This window comes from Ochotona princeps, chromosome 15, assembly GCF_030435755.1.
Source record: "Ochotona princeps isolate mOchPri1 chromosome 15, mOchPri1.hap1, whole genome shotgun sequence".
Classification (NCBI taxonomy): domain Eukaryota; kingdom Metazoa; phylum Chordata; class Mammalia; order Lagomorpha; family Ochotonidae; genus Ochotona; species Ochotona princeps.
Genome location: NC_080846.1, coordinates 54,686,311 through 54,704,950, shown reverse-complemented (window position 1 = coordinate 54,704,950; position 18,640 = coordinate 54,686,311). Strand labels below are relative to the sequence as shown.

Below are 18,640 nucleotides of genomic sequence, written 5' to 3'. Positions count from 1 at the left end.
GGCTGGCCCTGGGAACAGGGGTGCATGGCCCTGGGGAACAGGGGTGCATGTGCAAGAGAGGACCGTGAGGAACCGTGTGCTTCCCTGTTCCTTCTACAGGAGCCTAAGATCACATGTGGGCGCCGTCAAGTGAATGGATGGGCATGGCCCCTCTGTGCGCTGACGCTGGGCCTGCGGCTTCCTTCCACCCAGTTCCTGCCTGTGACACGGAGGACAGCGGCCAACCCAGAACTTCAGCTAGAACAGCGCCACCTTGTGGTGTTTCTCGGGAGCGCCCTGGAAAGACTGGCCGTGGCAGAGACAGCCGGTCTCCGCAGCCTCAACAGCTATGCCAGCATCTGCTGGTCTCCTGGTCCATATCAGGTTTGCATGGGCATGCAGCAAAACCCAAGGCACAACTCCTGGGTAGCCAGTGGCCTGGCTGGGGGTTCCAGGAGGGAACAAGACCAACAAGGGTCATGATCGAGTTGGAGAAAACCCAACAGGTGCTGAGAGGACACCAGTAGGATGCCAGGTCAAAGATGCTCCAGCTCTCGCCCCTCCCTCAATCCTCGCTCTAATGCTCCAGCGTTCTACCTTTGCACAGCTCCCAGGAGCCACCCCTCCAAACCACTTCCCTCTCAATCTTCTCCCATACCTGGAAAGCATCCCTTCCTATTTACTCTTGCCTCAAATGTCCCGCCGCCCCGTGAAGACGCCTTTGGTCTCCCTGGGTTTCCGTTACAGCCGAAGCTGGCTACCCCATCGGGGCTTGTTTCTCTGTGCACTCAGCCCCTTATGCGACAGCCAGCTCTCCGAGCACAGAAGCCTCATGTTTTCATGTTGGCACCCTTCGCAGTCCCGAGCTAGACACAGCATGTGCCCTTCTTTTCAAAATGCTCCTTTTTTTTTTTTTTTCTTTATTTGAAACACACAGAGTGAGAGGAGGGAGGTAGGTGGAGACAGATCTTCCATCTGCTGGTTCATTCCCCGTGGCCCTCAGCAGCCAGGAATGGTCATGACAAGAGCCTAGGACTGGGCCCGGCAGTGTGGCCTAGCGGCTAAAGTCCTTACCTTGAATGTGCCAAAATCCCATATGGGCGCCTGAATGTGCCAAAATCCCATATGGGCGCCAGTTCTAATCCTGGCAGCCCCACTTCCCATCCAGCTCCCTGCTTGTGGCCTGGGAAAGCAGTTGAGGAAGGCCCAAGGCCTTGGGACCCTGCACCCATGTGGGAGACCCGGAGGAGGTTCCAGGCTCCTGGCTTCAGATCGGCACAGCACCGGCCGTTGCGGTCACCTGGGAAGTGAATCATCGGACGGAAGGTCTTCCTCTCTGTCTCTCCTCCTCTCTGTATATCTAATTTTGCAATAAAAATAAATACATCTTTAAAAAAAAAAAAAAGAGCCCAGGACAGCCAGGAGCCCACACACCTGAGCCGCCACCTGCTGCCTCTCTGGGGATGCTCACTGACAGGCAATTAGGCGAGAAGCAGGGTATGTGGGACTGGAGCCAAGCACTGTGCTTGAGATGGCGTCCCCAGCAGTGAGGTGAGCATTGATGCCTACCCCCACTCAAACTCATTTTTTTAGATAATTTATTCATTTTTATTGGAAAGTCAGATATACAGAGAGGAGGGACAGAGCGGAAGATCTTCCATGTGATGATTCACTCCCCAGGTGGCCACAACAGCTGGAGCTGAGCTGATCCGAAGCCAGGAGCCAGGAGCCTCTTCTGGGTCTCCCATGCAGGTGCAGGATCCCAAGGTTTTGGGCCTTCCTAGACTGCTTTCCCAGGTCACAAGCAGGCAGCTGGATGGGAAGTGGAGCAACTGGCCCATGAGGCTGCACTGTTATGGGATCCTGGAACCTGCAAGGTGAGGACTTTAGCCGCTAGGCTATCACACCGGGCCAATCTCAAACTCATTTAAGAGGGAGAGGAGAGAGAGACATGGATAGAAAGAGAGAGAGAGAATGTCATTTGCTGGTTCACTCCCCCAAATGCCCACAACAGTTGAGGCTGGGTCAAGGCCAAGTCGGGAACCAGGACTTCCATTTGGGTTTCCCAAGCAGGTAACAGGAACCCAAGTAGCTGAGCCCTCAACTATTGCCTCACAGGGCGTGCGTTCATGCTAAAGTCGACAGTGAAGTTGGGGTTCAAACTCAACCGCTCAGATATGGGAAAGTTCCAAGTGGCCTCTTTTTGTCTGAAGATGTGTTTGAAAAGCAGAGTGCCAGAAAGAGAAATCTTTCTTGGGATCAGCGTGTGGCACAGCATGTTAAACCACTGCCTATGATGCTGGCACCCTGGACGGGCACCAATGTGAGCCCTAGCTGCTCCACTCCTGAGTCAGCTTTTTACTAATGCCCCCGAAAAGGCAGCGGAAGATGTTCCAAGTTCTTGGGCCCCTGCACACCATGTGGGAGACTGGGATGGAATTCCAGACTCCCGCAGCTTCGGCCTGGCTCCGCCCTAGCCATGGTGGCCATTGTGGAGTGAGCTATCGGAAGAGAGAGAGAAGAGGTCTTTTATGTGGGGTTCGCTGCCCCAAATGGCTGGCAAACCCGGACGTCCAGGTGTTCTGTGCAGGTCTGTGATGGGCATGTCGAGGAACCAACAACATGAGCCAGCATCTGTCTACCATGGATGTTAGCAGAGAGCTGGATCGGAAGTGGAGCAGTCAGGGCTCTAACCTGCGCTCTGATACACCACACGGGCTCTCTGTCTTTCTTCATGTTATTTTTTTTTTTTTTTTAAGATTTATTCATTTTGTTACAGCCAGATATACACAGAGGAGGAGAGACAGAAAGGAAGATCTTCCGTCTGATGATTCACTCCCCAAGTGAGCCGCAACGGGCCGGTGCGCGCCGATCCGAAGCCAGGAACCCGGAACCTCCTCTGGGTCTCCCACGCAGGTGCAGGGTCCCAATGCATTGGGCCGTCCCCAACTGCTTTCCCAGGCCACAAGCAGGGAGCTGGATGGGAAGTGGAGCTGCCGGGATTAGAACCGGTGCCCATATGGGATCCCGGGGCCTTCAAGGCGAGGACCCCAGCCGCTAGGCCACGTCGCTGGGCCCTCTTCATGTTATTTCAAAAGTGGGGATAGAAGAAGCTCCCCTCTGGTGACACACAGGGGCGGGACTGGGCCCGATTAAAGCGAGGAGCTGGAACTGCCATGGTGGCAGGAAGCCAGTCAGCTGGGCTTCCTGGAAACTGGAGTCAGGAGCTGGGATGCTCTGATGTGGGGTGCAGGCATCCACAGCCCAACCTCCCTCTTTAAATGATGGATGGGCAGGCAGAGTGATGGAGCTTGGTGCCCGGAGGGAGAGCCCGGGGCGAGAGCCTGGCCATGTCCGGGTGTGCAACGGCCAGGCAGCATCTCTCCCTGGCATCCGCAATGCTTGCAGCCCGTATCCCAGGACCCCAGCTCTACTTCCTGCTCCAGGTATGGGAGTTGCTCCTGTCTTCCCTGGGACGGACACTGCGCTGTGTGCCCCGGCGCAGTGCCTCCATGGGTGCCCTCTCCCACAGCCTTCTGTCTCCCACTCACACCCTGAAGGGAAGGCAGGAGGCCTGCTGAGTCCCAACGTGGCTGAGGGAACAGATGAGTAACAGAGCCACATGGACACTGCTCTGGGGCCACGTTGCACACCCATTCTCCCTCCTGTCCCTCACCCCCACCCCACAACCCTCTCCTCTCACTCAAACCCCTGACTTCAGGGTCACAGCGCTTTCTTGACCTACCGGAGGCTGGTCCAGGGAAATCTGCAGGAAGCAGGGGCTCTGTTAACTCCCCCAGAGTTGGGCCCGGCGGCGTGGCCTAGCAGCTAAAGTCCTCGCCTTGAAAGCCCCGGGATCCCATATAGGCGCTGGTTCTAATCCCGGCAGCTCCACTTCCCATCCAGCTCCCTGCTTGTGGCCTGGGAAAGCAGTCGAGGACGGCCCAATGCATTGGGACCCTGCACCCGCGTGGGAGACCTGGAAGAGGTTCCTGGTTCCAAGCTTCGGATCGGCGCGCACCAGCCATTGCGGCTCACTTGGGGAGTGAATCATCAGACGGAAGATCTTCTTCTCTGTATATCTGACTTTGTAATGAAAATAAATAAACCTTTAAAAAAAAAAAAACTCCCCCAGAGCTGCAAGAACTGGACCCCAAGTCTCGGGGGTGGGCTGTGGCAAGGTACGGTGGCAGAAAGAACTTCCCTGGGAAGGGCCTGGCTGTTGGGAAGGTGCCAGGGTCCCCCACCAATCTGAGGCTGATGCCTGCAGCCAGCGACATCCACTCCCCCCCCTCGGACTGTGTCTGCTGCTGACCAGGGGACGCTGCCCTGAGATGGGGGTGTTTGTGGCACAGCCAGATTTAGAAGTCATTTTCACAGCAGGGAGCCTCCAGCCTCCCGCCTCCCACCCACAGGCCCCACAGAGCCAGGCTTCACCCAAGGCTGGCCCCAGCTTGAAGCGGCTCCTCCCCTCTTCCCGCTGCTGCCCTCCCTGGAGCCTCAGCACCCCAGCTGCCGCTGCTGCCTGGATCCTCAGACACGGAGCCATGGATGGTAGCAGTTCTGCACGGCCCACCGACCCACTGACCCACTGACCCCTACGTCTTCCCAGACTCTGGGCCGTCTGCCTGGCCTCTGCTCTGTGCGTCTCCCCTCCCTGCTCCGGCTTCCTCTTCCCTGTGCCCCTGATCCCACACCTCGACACTACGAAACAGCCTCAGAGAGGAACCATCAACACACGCTTGTGCCATTTACCAAGTGTGTCACGTTGCTGGAAGTTATCGGATCCTCTCAACCGCCCAAGAGAAAAGCACTTGGATGATTCCTTTATATGTTTTTCTTTTTCTTTATTTTCATTTCTCCTTGAAAGAGTGAGATGAGGTTGGGCCAGGCTGAAGTCAGAAGCCTGGAACTCCGCTCCATCTGGGTCTCCCACATGATGGCAGCAATCCAAGCACTTGAGCCATCGCTCACTGCCTCCCAACGCACAATAGCAGGAAGCAGGACCAGAAGCCGAGGGGCAGGACTCACACCAGTACTCCGATGTGGTCTGTGGGTGTGCCAAGCGGCAGTTTAACCTGCTGTTCCATACTGCCTAATGTCCAAAAGCACTTTTCAAAACCCCACTTTATAACTGAGGGTCCTGGGACACAGAGAGGTTGAGTAACTTGCCTGTGATCACAGAGCTAGGCAGAGGCAAATTCCGCACAGCCTGCCAGGCCCAAGTCCGTGAGCTCACAACACTGACCGGGTACTCCACGGATGGCAGCAGCGAGGGGCGCTCTCAGACATGGGCCTGTGTTTTTGTTTGTTTGTTTTTGAAGATTTTATTTATTTATTTGAAAGGCAGAGTTGAAGAGAGAGAGAGACAGACAGACAGACAGATCTATCCACTGATACATGACTGCAATGGCCAGAGCTAAGCCTGTCCAAAGCCAGAAGCCAAAAGTTTCCTCTGGGTCTCCTGTGTGGGTCCAGGGGCCTAAGATCTTTGGTCATCCTTCACCGCTTTCTCGGGTCATTAGCAGGGGGCTGGATCAGAAGAGGATAATGTAAAGTACTTACTGCCCCTATGGGGACGTTGGTACTGCAGGCGGCAGCTTAGCCTGGATGCCACAGCACTGATTCTGTGTTTCCACCTTTGAAGGGTCCAGGCACTATTGGGGAGCTCTCCCAGGACCAGCACCCACCTACCCTATGCCCTGGAGCCCCTGGGTTGTAACAAAATCCAGTGATACCCTCCCCGCCACCCTGGCCTTCCTGTTTCCCTTCCTGCCTGAAGTCCATTCTTCTCCCAAGGCCGGAGTTACAAAGCCTTGGCTGGCCAGTCCACTCTAGCCTGCATGTTTCTTTCACATCCACCTTACCACCCATAATTCCCTGAAAGTATTCTCAATGGCTGTCACATGGTGGTTTGGCAATTTTATCTATGGGGCTAGCGCAATAGCATAGCGAGCTAAGACTCCATCCTGTGGCACCAGCATTTCATATGGGCACTGGTTCATATCCTGGCTGCTATTGGGGGAGTGAACCAGCAGATGAAAAGATCGCTTTCTCTCTCTTTGGTCTCTGTATGTCTGCCTTTCAAATAAAAAAATTAATAAATATTTTAAAATACTCACTTGTTTGGGGGACAGACACACACACACAGAGCAAGGGAGGGAAGGCGCGTGTCCTTCTGTCCCCAGATGCCTGCAGGCACTGTGGCTGGACAGGAGCAGCAGCTGGGAGATCGGTGCAGCTCTCCCACACGCTGTAGCAGCCCAATTCCTTGAGCCATCCGGCTGCCTCCCGGGTCTACACTAGCAGGAAGCTGGAGTCTGCAGCCAGAGCCAGGGGTGGAACCCGGACACTGTGGGCTGCAAGCGTCTTAACCCACACTGTCCCACTGTTCCAGTGTTTACCAGCACACCTGCTTCTGTAGCCCTTCCCTGCCCTTGCGATGATCTGTCACTACGTTGGGTCCTGGCTGCACCTCCGAAGCCTCCCCGCTCTCCCTCAGGCCCCAGCTGTGTGCGTGGGGCCCCGTGCCTGAGCCCTGGACTCTGCTGCGCTCTGCTTTGCCCTTCTCGCCCAGGCCTCTGGCCTAGCATTTGCTCAGTTAACACCTGCTGGTCAGAGCTGGTGGGCGGCAGAAAAGTGTTGGGGTGGGCAGGCAGACCTGGGGGTCAGGGCTTGCTGCCAGGGGTGACCCTGCCTCCTTTACCTCCTCCTGGAGGGTCACAGGAAACCTTGCATGGTGGGTCCCCCCCAGCTTCCCTGGGGTGCAGCGATCCCGGGGGCAGGTGTTCCTCCGCGCGGGGCCAAAGCCGGCCAGCCCCGCGTCGGCGGGCGGGTGGGCAGTGCTGTCGGGAGAACCGGACGCTGCAGCCAGAAGCGGTTTGAAAGCTGGGCTGGGGACCTGCACGCCCGAGAGCAGGAGCCTGCCGAGCCGGCGGCTAAATTTACCCGGGCTGACTCAGCCCTTGCCCGGAATGGGGGGCGGCGGCCCGAGCGGGCAGGGGGCGGGGTGCGAGGGTCGCGGCCCGGGTCGCAGGGCCAGCCCGCCTCCCCTCACGGCGGCCGGAAGGACCAGGCCGAGGCTCGGGAGAGGGAAGCTTGCATTTTATTGAGCGCCCACGGTGTGCCGGGCACCGAGCCGGGCGCTGTACATACATGATCGTGTCGAGTCCTCACAACAACCCTGCGAGGTAGGTGTTTATAAAACCCCCCAGTGACACATGAGGAAACGGAGGCCCCCCACCCCCAGAGACCGGTAGATGGCCGACAGAGGCGGGGAGAGAGAAGTTCGCGAGTGTCTGAGCCTCCAGCCGGTTGGAGGGGAGCCGGAGGCCTGCCCCCGGCCCCGCAGGCTGGAGGTGGCCAGGCAGGGGACGGGAAGCAGGGACGGCGCTGACCACCGCGCTGCCCGGCCGGGGCGGGAGGAGCGGGCGCCCAGGCCGCGGCCCGCGCGCGCCCCCTCGTGGCCGCGGCGAGCGCCACACCCCCGGCTGCAGGCCTGGTCCTCCCGGAGGCCGCGAGGGACTCCGGGGCCGCGGGGCGACTCCACCTGCGTGATGCTTCCGAGCTACCAAGGGAAACAGGCGTGCAGCGGACAGCAGGCCCTGGAAAGAGGCGCCCAGCTGACTCACTGGCTGCCTTCCTGGCCTGGCAAGGCCAGGGACAGCGATCAGGGCCACTGTCCTGCCCACGCCTGGAGGAGCCCTCACCTGAACCCGGGAGGGTGGGGCAGGAAACCCCTCCCATCCCGCCGCCCCGGCCGCTTAGCTCTCTGCAAACCCCGTGGAGCCTCCTGAATTGAGGTCTGGTGGATAGGCCTCCCAGGGCGCCTCAGACTGGGTTCACTTAGTCCCAGCTCCTTTCCGGCCTCCTTTTGGTCCCCAAAATGTCAGTTACAAGACAGGCCACAGCAGTCTCTCCTTCCCCAGCGGAGGTGGGGAGGAACTCTGGAGGGAGGGGTGTTATGTGGCAGAGGAGGGATTGGAGAGCTCCACACCTGAGACTGGCAACACCACGGGGAGGTGCCTTGCGCTTCCTCCATCACTCTCAGCCTCCTGTCCTGGGCCCCAGCTCTGAGCAGGACTGGCGTTAAACCTCATCCCACCTCCTCTCCTAAGACAAACCTGCACACCGGCAGGCATCTGTTCCCTTTTCTCTCCACCCCTCGGACCCCGGCTCTATTTCAGGTGTGTAGGCACCCGCGTAGGGAGGGGAGGAAACAGAGGGAACCATGGGGCGGGGAAGGGGCAGGTGGCTTGGGAGACACCAGCAGGGCCTCTCACTGTTGCTGATTCTCTGCCTTGGGGGTCTCCGTGTCCCGCGCCCCAGACAGTGCCTCCTCGGCGTGCCTGCCCACGCCTGAACCCTCCCCGCTGCTGTGACTCGGCTCGGAGCCCTGCCCACCTTCCCGGGGCCCAGGGTTCCCCGCCGCGGGCAGGGTCCTGTCACCCTGCCAGGAGGTGCGCGGGGCTTCCGTGTCGCTCCCGTCGTCGGACGAGCCACTGCGGATGCTGAGCGCCTCAGCCTCGTCCGAGTCCGAGTCCGGGGCGGTGTGGCGGCGGATGCGGGACACGGCTTCCCGCAGGGCCCCCGCGTAGGGCCCGGGAACGCGCACCCAGCCTCCGCCGGCTCGCCTCGGGGCCGCCGAGCCTCGCGCGCCCGGCGCGCAGCCCGTCCCTGCCGCGGGGCCTAAGGCCGGCTGCTCCGGGCGGCCGCCCCGCGGGCTCGCTGCGCCCACCCGGAGCCCCAGTATCCCGGAGGTGCGCTCCTCCGGGGACGGGTCCCCCGGCTGCCCGCTCTCCGCCTCGCACCCGCAGGCCTCGCCCGGCCCGAGCGAGAGGCGACTGCTCTGCAGCTGCTTCTGGCAGCCGGGGGGTGAGGCCGCAGCCGGCTCGCCCTCCTGCTGGCCGGGCCGGGGCGGGCTGGGGACAGCGCCCCCGGCGCGCGGCCCCTCGGAGGGCAGACGCTGGCCTCCAGGGGTCGGCACGTACTGGGCCTTGATCACGACGCACGTGGCGTCGATGACAAACACGCCTTCCCCGCGAACCGGGCCCCGGGAGCTGCGGGGCAGGGTGTGGGCGCGGCGGGCCGCCCTCCCATGCCCGGGGCCCGGCCCCTGCTGGAGACCCAGGGCCTCCTTCCAGCCGGTGCCTCCCGGAGCCCAGGGTCTAGGGAGGGTCTGGCTCTGCCGGGGCGGCTGCTTTCTCGGGGAGGGAATCCAACATCGGGGGAGCCAGGCCTGCCCTCTCCCCTCCTTGCTTTCCCTGGAGCCCTTGGGGGGTTGCCTGGGCCTGGGCGCCGAGCGCCGGGGGCTGGGAGTCGGGGTGGCAGGCCGCGCGACAGCTGTCTTGGCTGCGGAGCTCCCCGCCACCGTGGCCTGAGAGCGGCGGTCGCTGCCACTGTCCAGGCCGGCGGCAGGCGGGCCCAGCCTCTTGCTTGCGGCCCCTCGGCCCCCAGACTCCGGCCGGTGCGCTCTGGGGGCGCCACAGCCTGGTGAGCCTCCCAGCAGACCCCGGCCCTGCCGGAGACCCCAAGCTCCGAGGACGTCCCGGTAGATGCGAGGATCCAGCCTCTTCTTGGCGCTCCCACCCTCCGTCCTGGCCGGGGTCGGAGCAGGGGCGGACGCGGCCAGCGCCTGGCATTGCTCCGGGCTTGGCTTAGTCCCTAAGGTCCTGTGGGGACCCTCGTAAGAAGGCGGGGCCACGTAGGGCGGCGGCCGGTCCCAGCGGCGTCGCAGCGCCGTCCCGACCGCGCCTCGAAGCAACAGGTGAGCCTCGTAGCTGGGGGGTCCGGGCCGCAAACACCCCCAGGGCCCCAAGCCCGCCAAGCCCGCCGCCCCCGCTTCTCCGCCGTGAGGCTGGGCCGACGGGCGCGACGCTCTGCCCAGCGGCCCGGGCCGCTCCCGCCTCGTGGGGCCGGGGAAGCCTGCAGGCTGGGCCGCCCGAGGGGCGTTCCGGGGCTCGGGGCGGGGTGGGCCCGGGGGGCTCCGTCGGACCCCGCCGGCCTTGCGCCTTTTTCGCTCGGTCTCCTTGGCCTCCCGCTCCTGCGACGCCGCTTTCCTTTTCTCTTGCTCCCGGGCTCGGACCTCGGCCGGGGGCCCCGCCCGCCAGTTGGTGGCCTCCTGCAGCACCCTGGAGGCCCAGGGCCGGCGGGGCGGCGGCTCAGGGGATCCCGGGCGCGGCCTACACCTGGGACAATGAGCAGGAACCCAGGTGAGCAGCTTGTGCGGGAAGGGAGCTGGGGGTCGGGGAGCTGGGCGCGCCGGAGAGCGCTGGGGGCCACCGCGCGCGGGGGTCTGTGCGAGTGTGCGTGCGTGCGCACGTGAGTGTGTGTGAGGGCTGACGTCCAGGAGGGACTCCTCGCCATCGCTCCCTGCACATTTCAACAGCGGCTGCCCCATCTCACCGCCTGCCCTTTTCTCACACCTTCTGGCCTCCCCAGAGAGGCGACACCGAATCAGGCCGAAGCCCTCGGAAGGGCGTTGGAGAGGTGGGGGCGCGGGGAAAGAGAAGGCCCCCCACCCCCACAGCGCCGGCTGGTGCCTTTGGGTGACCTGGACCCCACTCCCTGCCCCACCAACTCCCTGCTCCCTTCACACACACCCCCCCCCGCCGTCACTCACGTGCGACTCTGGGGCCCGCGGGCCCAGGGGCCGGCCTGGAAGTCCATGAGCTGTCGAGGAGGGGCTGGGCGGCTATAACGACAGGAAATGGTCTTCACTTGGATCACCAACAGCTTGGACTTCTGCACCCAGAGGCAGCTGACAGGCTCTTCCCCCCGGAGCACCCGGGGGCTGTCGCGCCCCTCGGCGAGCAGCAGACCATCCAGCATCCTGCCCCACCCCGCCCCGGCCCCCCACCCTCCCACCCGCCCCGGGAGCCCCCTCCCAGCCCCGGGAGCCGGCGCCCACTGCAGAGCGGCAGGCCCAGAGACTGGGAACTATATATACCCGGGCACACGTGTGTGCCTGTCTGTGTGTGCGCGCGCATGTGACACAGCGCGGACGGCTTGGAGCTGCTACCTCCCCCACGTGCACGGCCGCCCCCTGGGCCCAGGATTGGACGCCCCTTTCCAGTGCGTGTCCCCCAAACCTGATGGGACCACACGGTTGGGCGGGGGAGGGACTTCTGATTCCTGCCAAACTGACAATGCCCCCCCACACACACAAACACACACCCCACCACCACCCCGCCCCCACTTCTTCAACCTCCCTGCCGTTTTAACTCCTCGCTCTCCTGCACAACAGGCTGCCCTGCCCTCCCAGCCAGGGTCCTCCAGCCCGACTTCCTGCCTTGGCCTTGGATCTGACAGGCAGTGGTGAGAGCGGAACTCCAGATCTCTTGCCTGCTACTTCTGTCTGCTGGTTTCCATGGGGTTGGGGTGCAGGAGGGGTTGGTCCAGGCCTGGGGGGCTATTTTTAGCGGCAGTGGCATTCGGGTGCAGAAAGGATGAGTAACCGGCTCCCATGCGGTGCAGAGAGGAGGAGGTGGCTTTCAGGAAGCTTTTGTGCGGCTCTGGGGGCGAGCTGCCTCTCCCCATCCCCCGGCTCAGAAGGGGTCACCCCCTCTCACCTATTTGGTGTTGCATCCCAGGGCCACTTGAAGGACAGAACACAGGACCCTGGCTTGGATGCCCCACCACCCCCATTCCAGATCATTGTCCTTGGGCACCCATGGGGCCCTCCCCCCAACCAATGCAGAGGCCATGGTTTGAGGATTATGCTGTTCTGTGCCCACACCACTCTACCAGCCTTATGGGGTGGGGGAGCAGCAGAGTCCCATACTCCCTTGGCAAAGCTAACCACCTAGCAACTGAACTAAAAGCAGTTGGTTTCCCAAGGCCATGTCCCCCTCCCCCCACCCAATGCCCAGTTCACCCAGCCTCCCTGGAAGCAGCCCCTCAGATGTTCACCTCGATGGGGGGCTGTGGAGGGCTGTTGCTAACACCCACGTGAGCCCCCTCCCCCTGGAGCCTACACCAGGTGTCCCCTGATTCACCATGGTAATGTTGGTGGCAGCACAGCCCACGCCAACCCTTCCAAGCAGAGACTTAGCAACCATGCCTGGCAACCATGGCAGCAGCTCCAAATGGAAGGAGGGGTGCAGGGAGGGGATAGAGCATATATAGCAATGGTTCCTCAGGAACACAGGACACTTTGCTTGAGAGAAATGGGCAAGAACAGAGACCTGGGGGGTGTCCAAGGCAGCTCTACCCTCAGGCTCAAGCTGTCTGCTTGGGTTTCAGGGGAAAGCAAGACATGCCAGTGTGTTCCACACGATAGTGCATGGAGTTCTTTGCGTGCATGCACTTTCAACAACCCAAAAGGGATGCTGTGGGGCAGAGATGGACTTTTTGAGAAATAGGACTCAATAGAAAACTCACCCAGGTACCCTGCTCTGCAAGGCAGACCTTTTGAGAGACCCTGAGCATCCTGGCCTGGTTTCACCCACCTCGGTTCCATGCACCTGCCAACGGCACCGATGCCTCTGCTTCGGAGTGCTGTTTTCCACTGTAAGTCCTGCTGGAGTCTGAGGGCTTTTAAAGCCCTGGCCTCCTCCCTAGGCAAGTTCTGCTTCACGATGGAATGTGACACAAGCAGACCCTTCTCCCCCCACCCCTGGCCCCATAAACATTCTCTAGTTCCAATAACCTAGAGGCCTCCCTCCCCCGAGCTCGGGAATGTGCTGAGAGCCACGAAGGAGGAGATGCAGAAACAGGGCTCCTCCAGCCACACAGCAACACCAGGAGCTGAGTTCACAAGGGCTCAGCGCTCTCCACTGTGTCCCATCCCTCTCTGATTGCTCCGGAAATAGATGGGAAATTGAATCAGACCCCAAGGTAGCAGTAAAAAGGACACCTCACACCCAGCAACCTTCCATCTGGTGCTGACCATCCTCGTCTCAGCCCCCACCCCCAGCTCATTCTCTTCTGGGACTGGGAAAGATAGTGCCAACTCAGCACAATCCCAATACCACGCAACCTTCTGTGAGAGTGGCCCCTACTCTGCTTACCCTCCAGAGCCCTAGCACAGCGAGGGGACGCTCCTTGGCTCCCCGAGCCCTAGCACGGCGAGGGGACGCTCCTTGGCTCCCAGCTACAGCCCAGGCAGAGGGAAAAGGGAGAGTGGGGACAGTGACAAAGGACAACTGAGAAGCAATGAACCCCCAAAGTCAGACTGGGTTTCAATGCCAGCATTAGTTCTTCCTGACTGTGTAGTCTTGACATGGTTAGTCCGCTTCTCTCTGTCTGGGTTCTGAACTCTGTGAAGCTGGAGCAGGAATAGTACCTACTGTTACTTTGAGGATTCAATTGTACAGGTTGAACATGCTTAGTTCAAAATGTTCCGAAATCTGATACTTTCCGAGTGTTGACAGGATGCCCCAAAGGGAAAATTCCACAGCTGACTACATGACAGGCCACAGTCAGAACCCAGGTGCACGACACACTACTCAGCATCCCTGGAGGGAAAAAGACCCTCCCGGAGGCGCTTTGGCAGCAACACACACACTTCGTTCCATGCATAAAACTGCAAAAAAAAAATTCTATAAAATGAATTTTCTATTTAGACTTGAGTTCCACCCCCAAGATTATCTCATTATCTGTATACAAACACTTTGAATTAAATGAAACAGCACAATTTCATGAAGAGATTTCTGTCATTTAATTAGATTTGCCATAAAAAGCAACAAATTTGGCCCTCCTCTCCTGCTTGCCACATCCCTTCACATGAACATGGCCCAGGAACCCCAAAGGCCTCCCTGCCCCGGGTCTCCCTTGCTCCGGGTCAGGAAGAAATGTCACCATGTGGCCTCAGCCTCCTGCATGCAGCAGGAGTGAGCGGATACACTTCTGTGAAGAGTTCTGGGGTGCTACCTGAGGGCAGAATCGGCAGTCAGGCAGAGGTGAGCGAGGGCTGGATGTCTCTCAACCTGCCCAGGGGGCACAGAGCCCACAGCTCGCCCACGAGAACAGGGGCTGGCTCACCAAGACTCCACTTCTCGGCGTGAGGTGAGGCAGCCACAGTCCCTCAGCCCTCTTCCCTCCTCAGCTCCCCGGCTCCCAAGCAGGAGGGCCGGGGACCCCTGAGCAGTGGCCAGTCCTCACTGTCCAGGGTTCCCTGCTCCCGAGAGCTTCTGGCAGGCCGTGAACAGGTGTATCCCCCTGCTGCTGCCTGAGGGCCCCCAGCTCAGGGCTTCTCTCCTCCCGTGAGCACCAGAGCCTGCAGGATGTCGGACAGCGACACGATGCCCTTGACCACATCATGCTCATCCACCACCACAAGTCGGTGAACCTGGCACAAAAGAGCACGGGGAGAAAGGGTGTGTTGCCTTGTGCCTGGGGCGAGCCCTTCAGCGCCCCCTGCCGACAGCAGGTGCTCAGCTGCTTTCCCAGCCCATCTGGGGGTCGCCGGCCCTACCTCCGCTTCCACCAGCCTGTTGATGATGGTCTCCAGGGTCTCATGCAGGTAGCACTTGAGGACACCCTCGAAGTAGTGTGACCGATGCTGCAGGGCTTTGGTCACAGACACATCCAGGTTATTGTAGGTCTTTTCTGCTGCCAGATTCTGGGGTGAGACAAGGCAGGGCTTGCAGAAAAGCTAGGGAACCAGGTTCCAAACCCTGAGCCCACCCAGCCTCACCACTAAGACTTCGGGCAATCATCAGTCATGCCCACAAGCCACACTCAACTTGTTCAGCTCCTCTGCAAACAGGATTTCACTGCTTGGAAGCTTCTAAAACCCCTCCCTCTCTACATTCAACACCCCATCCCCTACTTCCCCACCTCCCAGCCCCCTGACCCAGTCACTCACGATAACATCAAACTTGGAGTAGATGTCCACCACACGCCCTGCGGGGACAGAGAGGCTCAGCAAGGAGGACGTGACATGCAAGTCCCCAGGCCCCAGACCTTTCCGGAGCCACCCGGACTCATCCTCGGGCCCCAGCTCACCTTTCTCGTCTACCACTGGCAGGGCTGAGACTCGATGCTGGACAAAGATGCCCAGGGCTACATAGACTGGCGTGCTGGTGCGGACCATGGCGATATTGGCATAGGTGCCAATCTGCAGCTCCTGCAGAGACTTGGACATGAATTCTGGCTTGGGGAACTCAGTGATCTGAGGAGAGAACCATCAGCTTGATTTGGTTAAGGTCCCAGGCCTAGCCTGTATGTAAGAAATGAGGACCGGGCTGGAGAGCACTTACAAACAGTTTGAGGAACTTGAGGATGCGCTTGTGGGTGAGGATGTATAAAGTGTTGCCTGACTCCGGGTCAATAACTGGCAGCCTGTGGATCTTGTTTCGAATTAGCGAAGAGACAGCATCGAACAAGCTGTGGGAAGGCAGGAGCTGCTCATGAGGCCCACGGCGCTAGGGCCGAGGGTGGTTAAAAACTCCTCAGAGTGCATATATGAACGGGAAAGTGGGGGCTACGGGAATAGGGGATATAGTGTCAGCTGAGAGAGACAGAGTACGAGAGCGCACTGGGAGGAATATTCTTTTTATCTATTATATTTGTCTCTGGGTCTTTGAACGTTAAGGGCTGTTTCAGCTATGCTGATGGTAAGACTTCCTTTAATTTCTTTTTATTCTTATTGATTTTTATTTTAACTGAAAGGCAGGGCCACAGAGATCCTCTATTCAATGATTCACTACCCAAATGTCTGCAACAGCCTGGCTGGACCAGGAGCTGTCTGCATCTCCCACGTGGTGGCAAATTCCCAGGGCCTGAGTTGCCACCTGTTGCCTTCCTGAGTGCGCATGAATGGGAAGCTGGGAGAGCAGAGCAGCCAGGACTCAGCCCAGGCACCCCGAGAGGGGCTGTGGACGTCCAGCACCATAAGGCTGGCCCCTTCTCCTCTTTCTGGCCAACTGGCCGGGACTCACCTGGCATTAGGAGAAATGCAGACGAGTGGCTTAAAGGAATCTTGTAAGTACACCTCTGGAAAGGGAAAAGCATGGTTCAAAAGCAGCTCAGGGAGAAGCCTCCAACCCTACATCCTTTCACCACCCACCCCCGACTCCCCTCACACCTCTCCACGTTTCTATCTTGTGTTCTTCTAGTTCATAGATTTGGACCTGGAAGCAGAAACAACAGCCCTGGAGACCAAATCTCCTTGACTCCTTAACCCTTGGGCGCTCACAGCAGAGGAGGCAGGGGGCACGGGGCTCTCTGGACGGGAAATGGCAGCGGCCACGGGCCAAGGCTCCTTACCAAGGCTGACTTATAGTAGCGGTGCAGGATATTGATGAAGTCAGTGATGGTCAGCATGCCTGGAGGCCAAGACAAAAGCCCCTCAACACTGCCCAAAGCCATTCTCCCCGCGTAGCACGCGACACTCTAGTCCAGGAGCTTCGACTTACCCACAAAACTCTGCTTCTTACTGTCCCACAAAGGGGCAGCTCGCACGCCATTAGTCACTAGTGCAAAGAAAGCTTTCTTAACCTGCAGCCAAGAGAGTAACACTTTTTTAAAATTGCATCCAGGCATTTTTAAAAAAGATTTATTGTTTATTATAAAGGCAGATCAGATTCACAGAGAGAAGAGACAGAAAGAAAGATCCTTCATCCACTAGTTCTCTCCCAATTGGCTGCAACAGCTGGAGCTGAGTCAAACTAAAGCCAGGAGCCAGGAGTCTCCTCTGGGTCCCCTCAAGGCCCTGGACCATCCTCCACTGCCTTCTGAGGCTACAGGCAGGGAGCTGGATGGGAAGCGGAGCAGTTGGGACATTAACTGGCACCCACATGGGATCCTGGCACCCGCAAGGTGAGGATCCAGCCTTGCGCCTTCTCACTGGGCTTGAGAGGAACACTGTCACAGGGCCTTCACAGGGCAGCACTGGCAAAAAGAGGGCTTGAGTATGTTTTAGAAGGGCAAGGATATGCCTCTCAGTAGGAGACAGGATGGCAGGTACTGAACCAATGCTGCAAGTCATGGGGAACGAAGCACGTCACTCACCTGCAGAGAAGTGTCAAAGACAACCAGTTTGGAGCTTGTGGGAATCAGGTCATAGCAGCGATGGGACTTCATGAAGGATGTGTACACGCTGTTGTTGGATTCTGGGGTGGTGTCTGTATCGGGTATGACAATTAGTAGTGTCCTCTCATGAACCAACTCCCAATCAAAAGGAACAGAAAGCAAAACGGCTTCTAGTTTCTCAAATAGTTAAAGAATAGTTTTTGCAAGACTCTCTATTCTACCTATTACCGCAAAGGCAGGATAAATCCCTTAGGGAACATTTCATCCAATCCCTACCTTCAGGTAAAATAAATCTATGGCTACCTCCTTAGGTTAAAAACAAACAGAACCAAGCTGGCTAAGACAAAAGGTCTCACTGACCTTTTCTAGCCTAAAGAAAAGCTTTTTCTTAATTTTTAATCCAAGTTCTCCTCCTGTATATTTAGTATATTGATAACTTCTCAATGAAGAGAAAGAAATGAAGAATGCATCTTAAACTTCTCCCAAGGAAAAGTTAGAGTCAAAACGGGGCCATGTCTCATCCACTCAGGGCTCCAGCTTAATCAACATGGCCCAAACATCCTGAGAGTTTGTTGAAGATCATCCTATGAATTAAAAAAAAAAAAAAATCATCCCACCCACCACCCTAGACAAACGGGAGGTCCTTGTAATCCAAACTGGAGAATCAAAATTCCATTCCTAAAATAACAGCCTGAATGTGTCACATCATGGAACCCGACAATTCTCCGAGATGAGCACTGCCCCCTTGTGTGGAAAGAAATAGATGATCACAGCTAAACCGTTCAAGGTCATTACCACCAGCGAGCAGCAGAAAAGATCCAAACTCAGTCTCCTAATTCCAAAGTTTGCTCTAAAATCCAGTTTGTTTTTCAACAGCTGTGTTTTGTTTGGTTTTAAACCAAAGTGATACAGATGCAAAGCTGAAAGAACCAGTTTTACAAGTTTGGTTAAGAAAAACTGCGGTCTCTGGTCTCTGGTACCCACCGTCCTGTATCACCTCTCCCCAGAGATGAGCAGATTCTTTCTTTTTTTTTTTTTAGCTGTCTTATTTTGATGCTTATATACATGTGTATTGTTCTTTTGTGAATTTTCATTTTTGCTTCTTGGTGCCATTTCCTAGGAGGAGCCCATCACACAGGCACCTACTGGGAGTCCCTGTCCACCCACAATCAATTCTTCCAGGAGTTAAGCTATAATGTTGCTTACAATAACACTTAACTTATTTTGACCGAGAATTCATTATTCAGAGTTACGCTAAATGACAAAAAAAAATGTTCTGACCTTTCCTGAACAGCTTGTTTTCCCTGATCAACAGGGGTCTCATCTTTTTGCTTGCTTTTCTAAATATGGTATTTAGAAATAATTCAACCCCAAACTCTTCTCCGGTTGTTTAACCGCAGACATCGGTCCGAAGCCTCTGCCCTGCTCGGCTTGCTGTGTTATGACAGCTATACAGCTATCTTCTGGGGTCTTCCTTCATGTCACTCCTCTATAGACGCACCTGTTCCCTGTGTCCCAGGTTCCCATCTTCTGCAATGATCCCCTTGTATTGCCTCAGCGCACCTTCCAGAAGCCTACTGAGAAAGGGTGCATGGCAGGGAAATTTTTTGAGACCTTCCTTGCAGCCTTTGGACATCTTTATTCTACTTCATCCGTGATTGGGGATTCGGCTGGAATCAGAAGC

The 18,640-nt window shown here is 58.0% G+C and overlaps 2 protein-coding genes across 2 annotated transcripts; both read right to left on the bottom strand.

Moving 5' to 3' along the window:
- Positions 1-8,257: 8,257 nt before the first annotated feature.
- DDN (dendrin) lies at positions 8,258-10,809 on the bottom strand. Its single transcript, XM_058673149.1, has 2 exons — positions 10,601-10,809; positions 8,258-10,166 (listed from the first exon to the last, which is right to left on the bottom strand). The coding sequence occupies exons 1-2, from the start codon at positions 10,807-10,809 to the stop codon at positions 8,258-8,260; spliced, it is 2,118 nt and encodes a 705-aa protein (XP_058529132.1).
- A 2,806-nt stretch (positions 10,810-13,615) lies between these two features.
- Positions 13,616-17,086, bottom strand: PRKAG1 (protein kinase AMP-activated non-catalytic subunit gamma 1). Its single transcript, XM_004599346.3, has 10 exons — positions 16,936-17,086; positions 16,341-16,422; positions 16,192-16,250; positions 16,010-16,055; positions 15,864-15,918; positions 15,183-15,309; positions 14,929-15,094; positions 14,789-14,826; positions 14,396-14,542; positions 13,616-14,269 (listed from the first exon to the last, which is right to left on the bottom strand). Exons 1-10 carry the CDS (start codon positions 17,005-17,007, stop codon positions 14,165-14,167), a joined length of 897 nt encoding a protein of 298 aa, XP_004599403.2. The 5' UTR covers positions 17,008-17,086; the 3' UTR covers positions 13,616-14,164.
- Positions 17,087-18,640: the final 1,554 nt, after the last annotated feature.

Coding starts and splice junctions, on each gene's coding strand:
- PRKAG1 (XM_004599346.3), bottom strand. CDS start 17,007: ATGAAGTCCCATCGCTGCTATGACCTGATTCCCACAAGCTCCAAACTG. Junction 16,423..16,935: donor TCTTTGACACTTCTCTGCAG/GTGAGTGACGTG, acceptor TCTTGGCTGCAG/GTTAAGAAAGCTTTCTTTGC. Junction 16,056..16,191: donor GCTACTATAAGTCAGCCTTG/GTAAGGAGCCTT, acceptor TTCTGCTTCCAG/GTCCAAATCTATGAACTAGA.
- DDN (XM_058673149.1), bottom strand. CDS start 10,809: ATGCTGGATGGTCTGCTGCTCGCCGAGGGGCGCGACAGCCCCCGGGTG. Junction 10,167..10,600: donor CGCGGGCCCCAGAGTCGCAC/GTGAGTGACGGC, acceptor TCATTGTCCCAG/GTGTAGGCCGCGCCCGGGAT.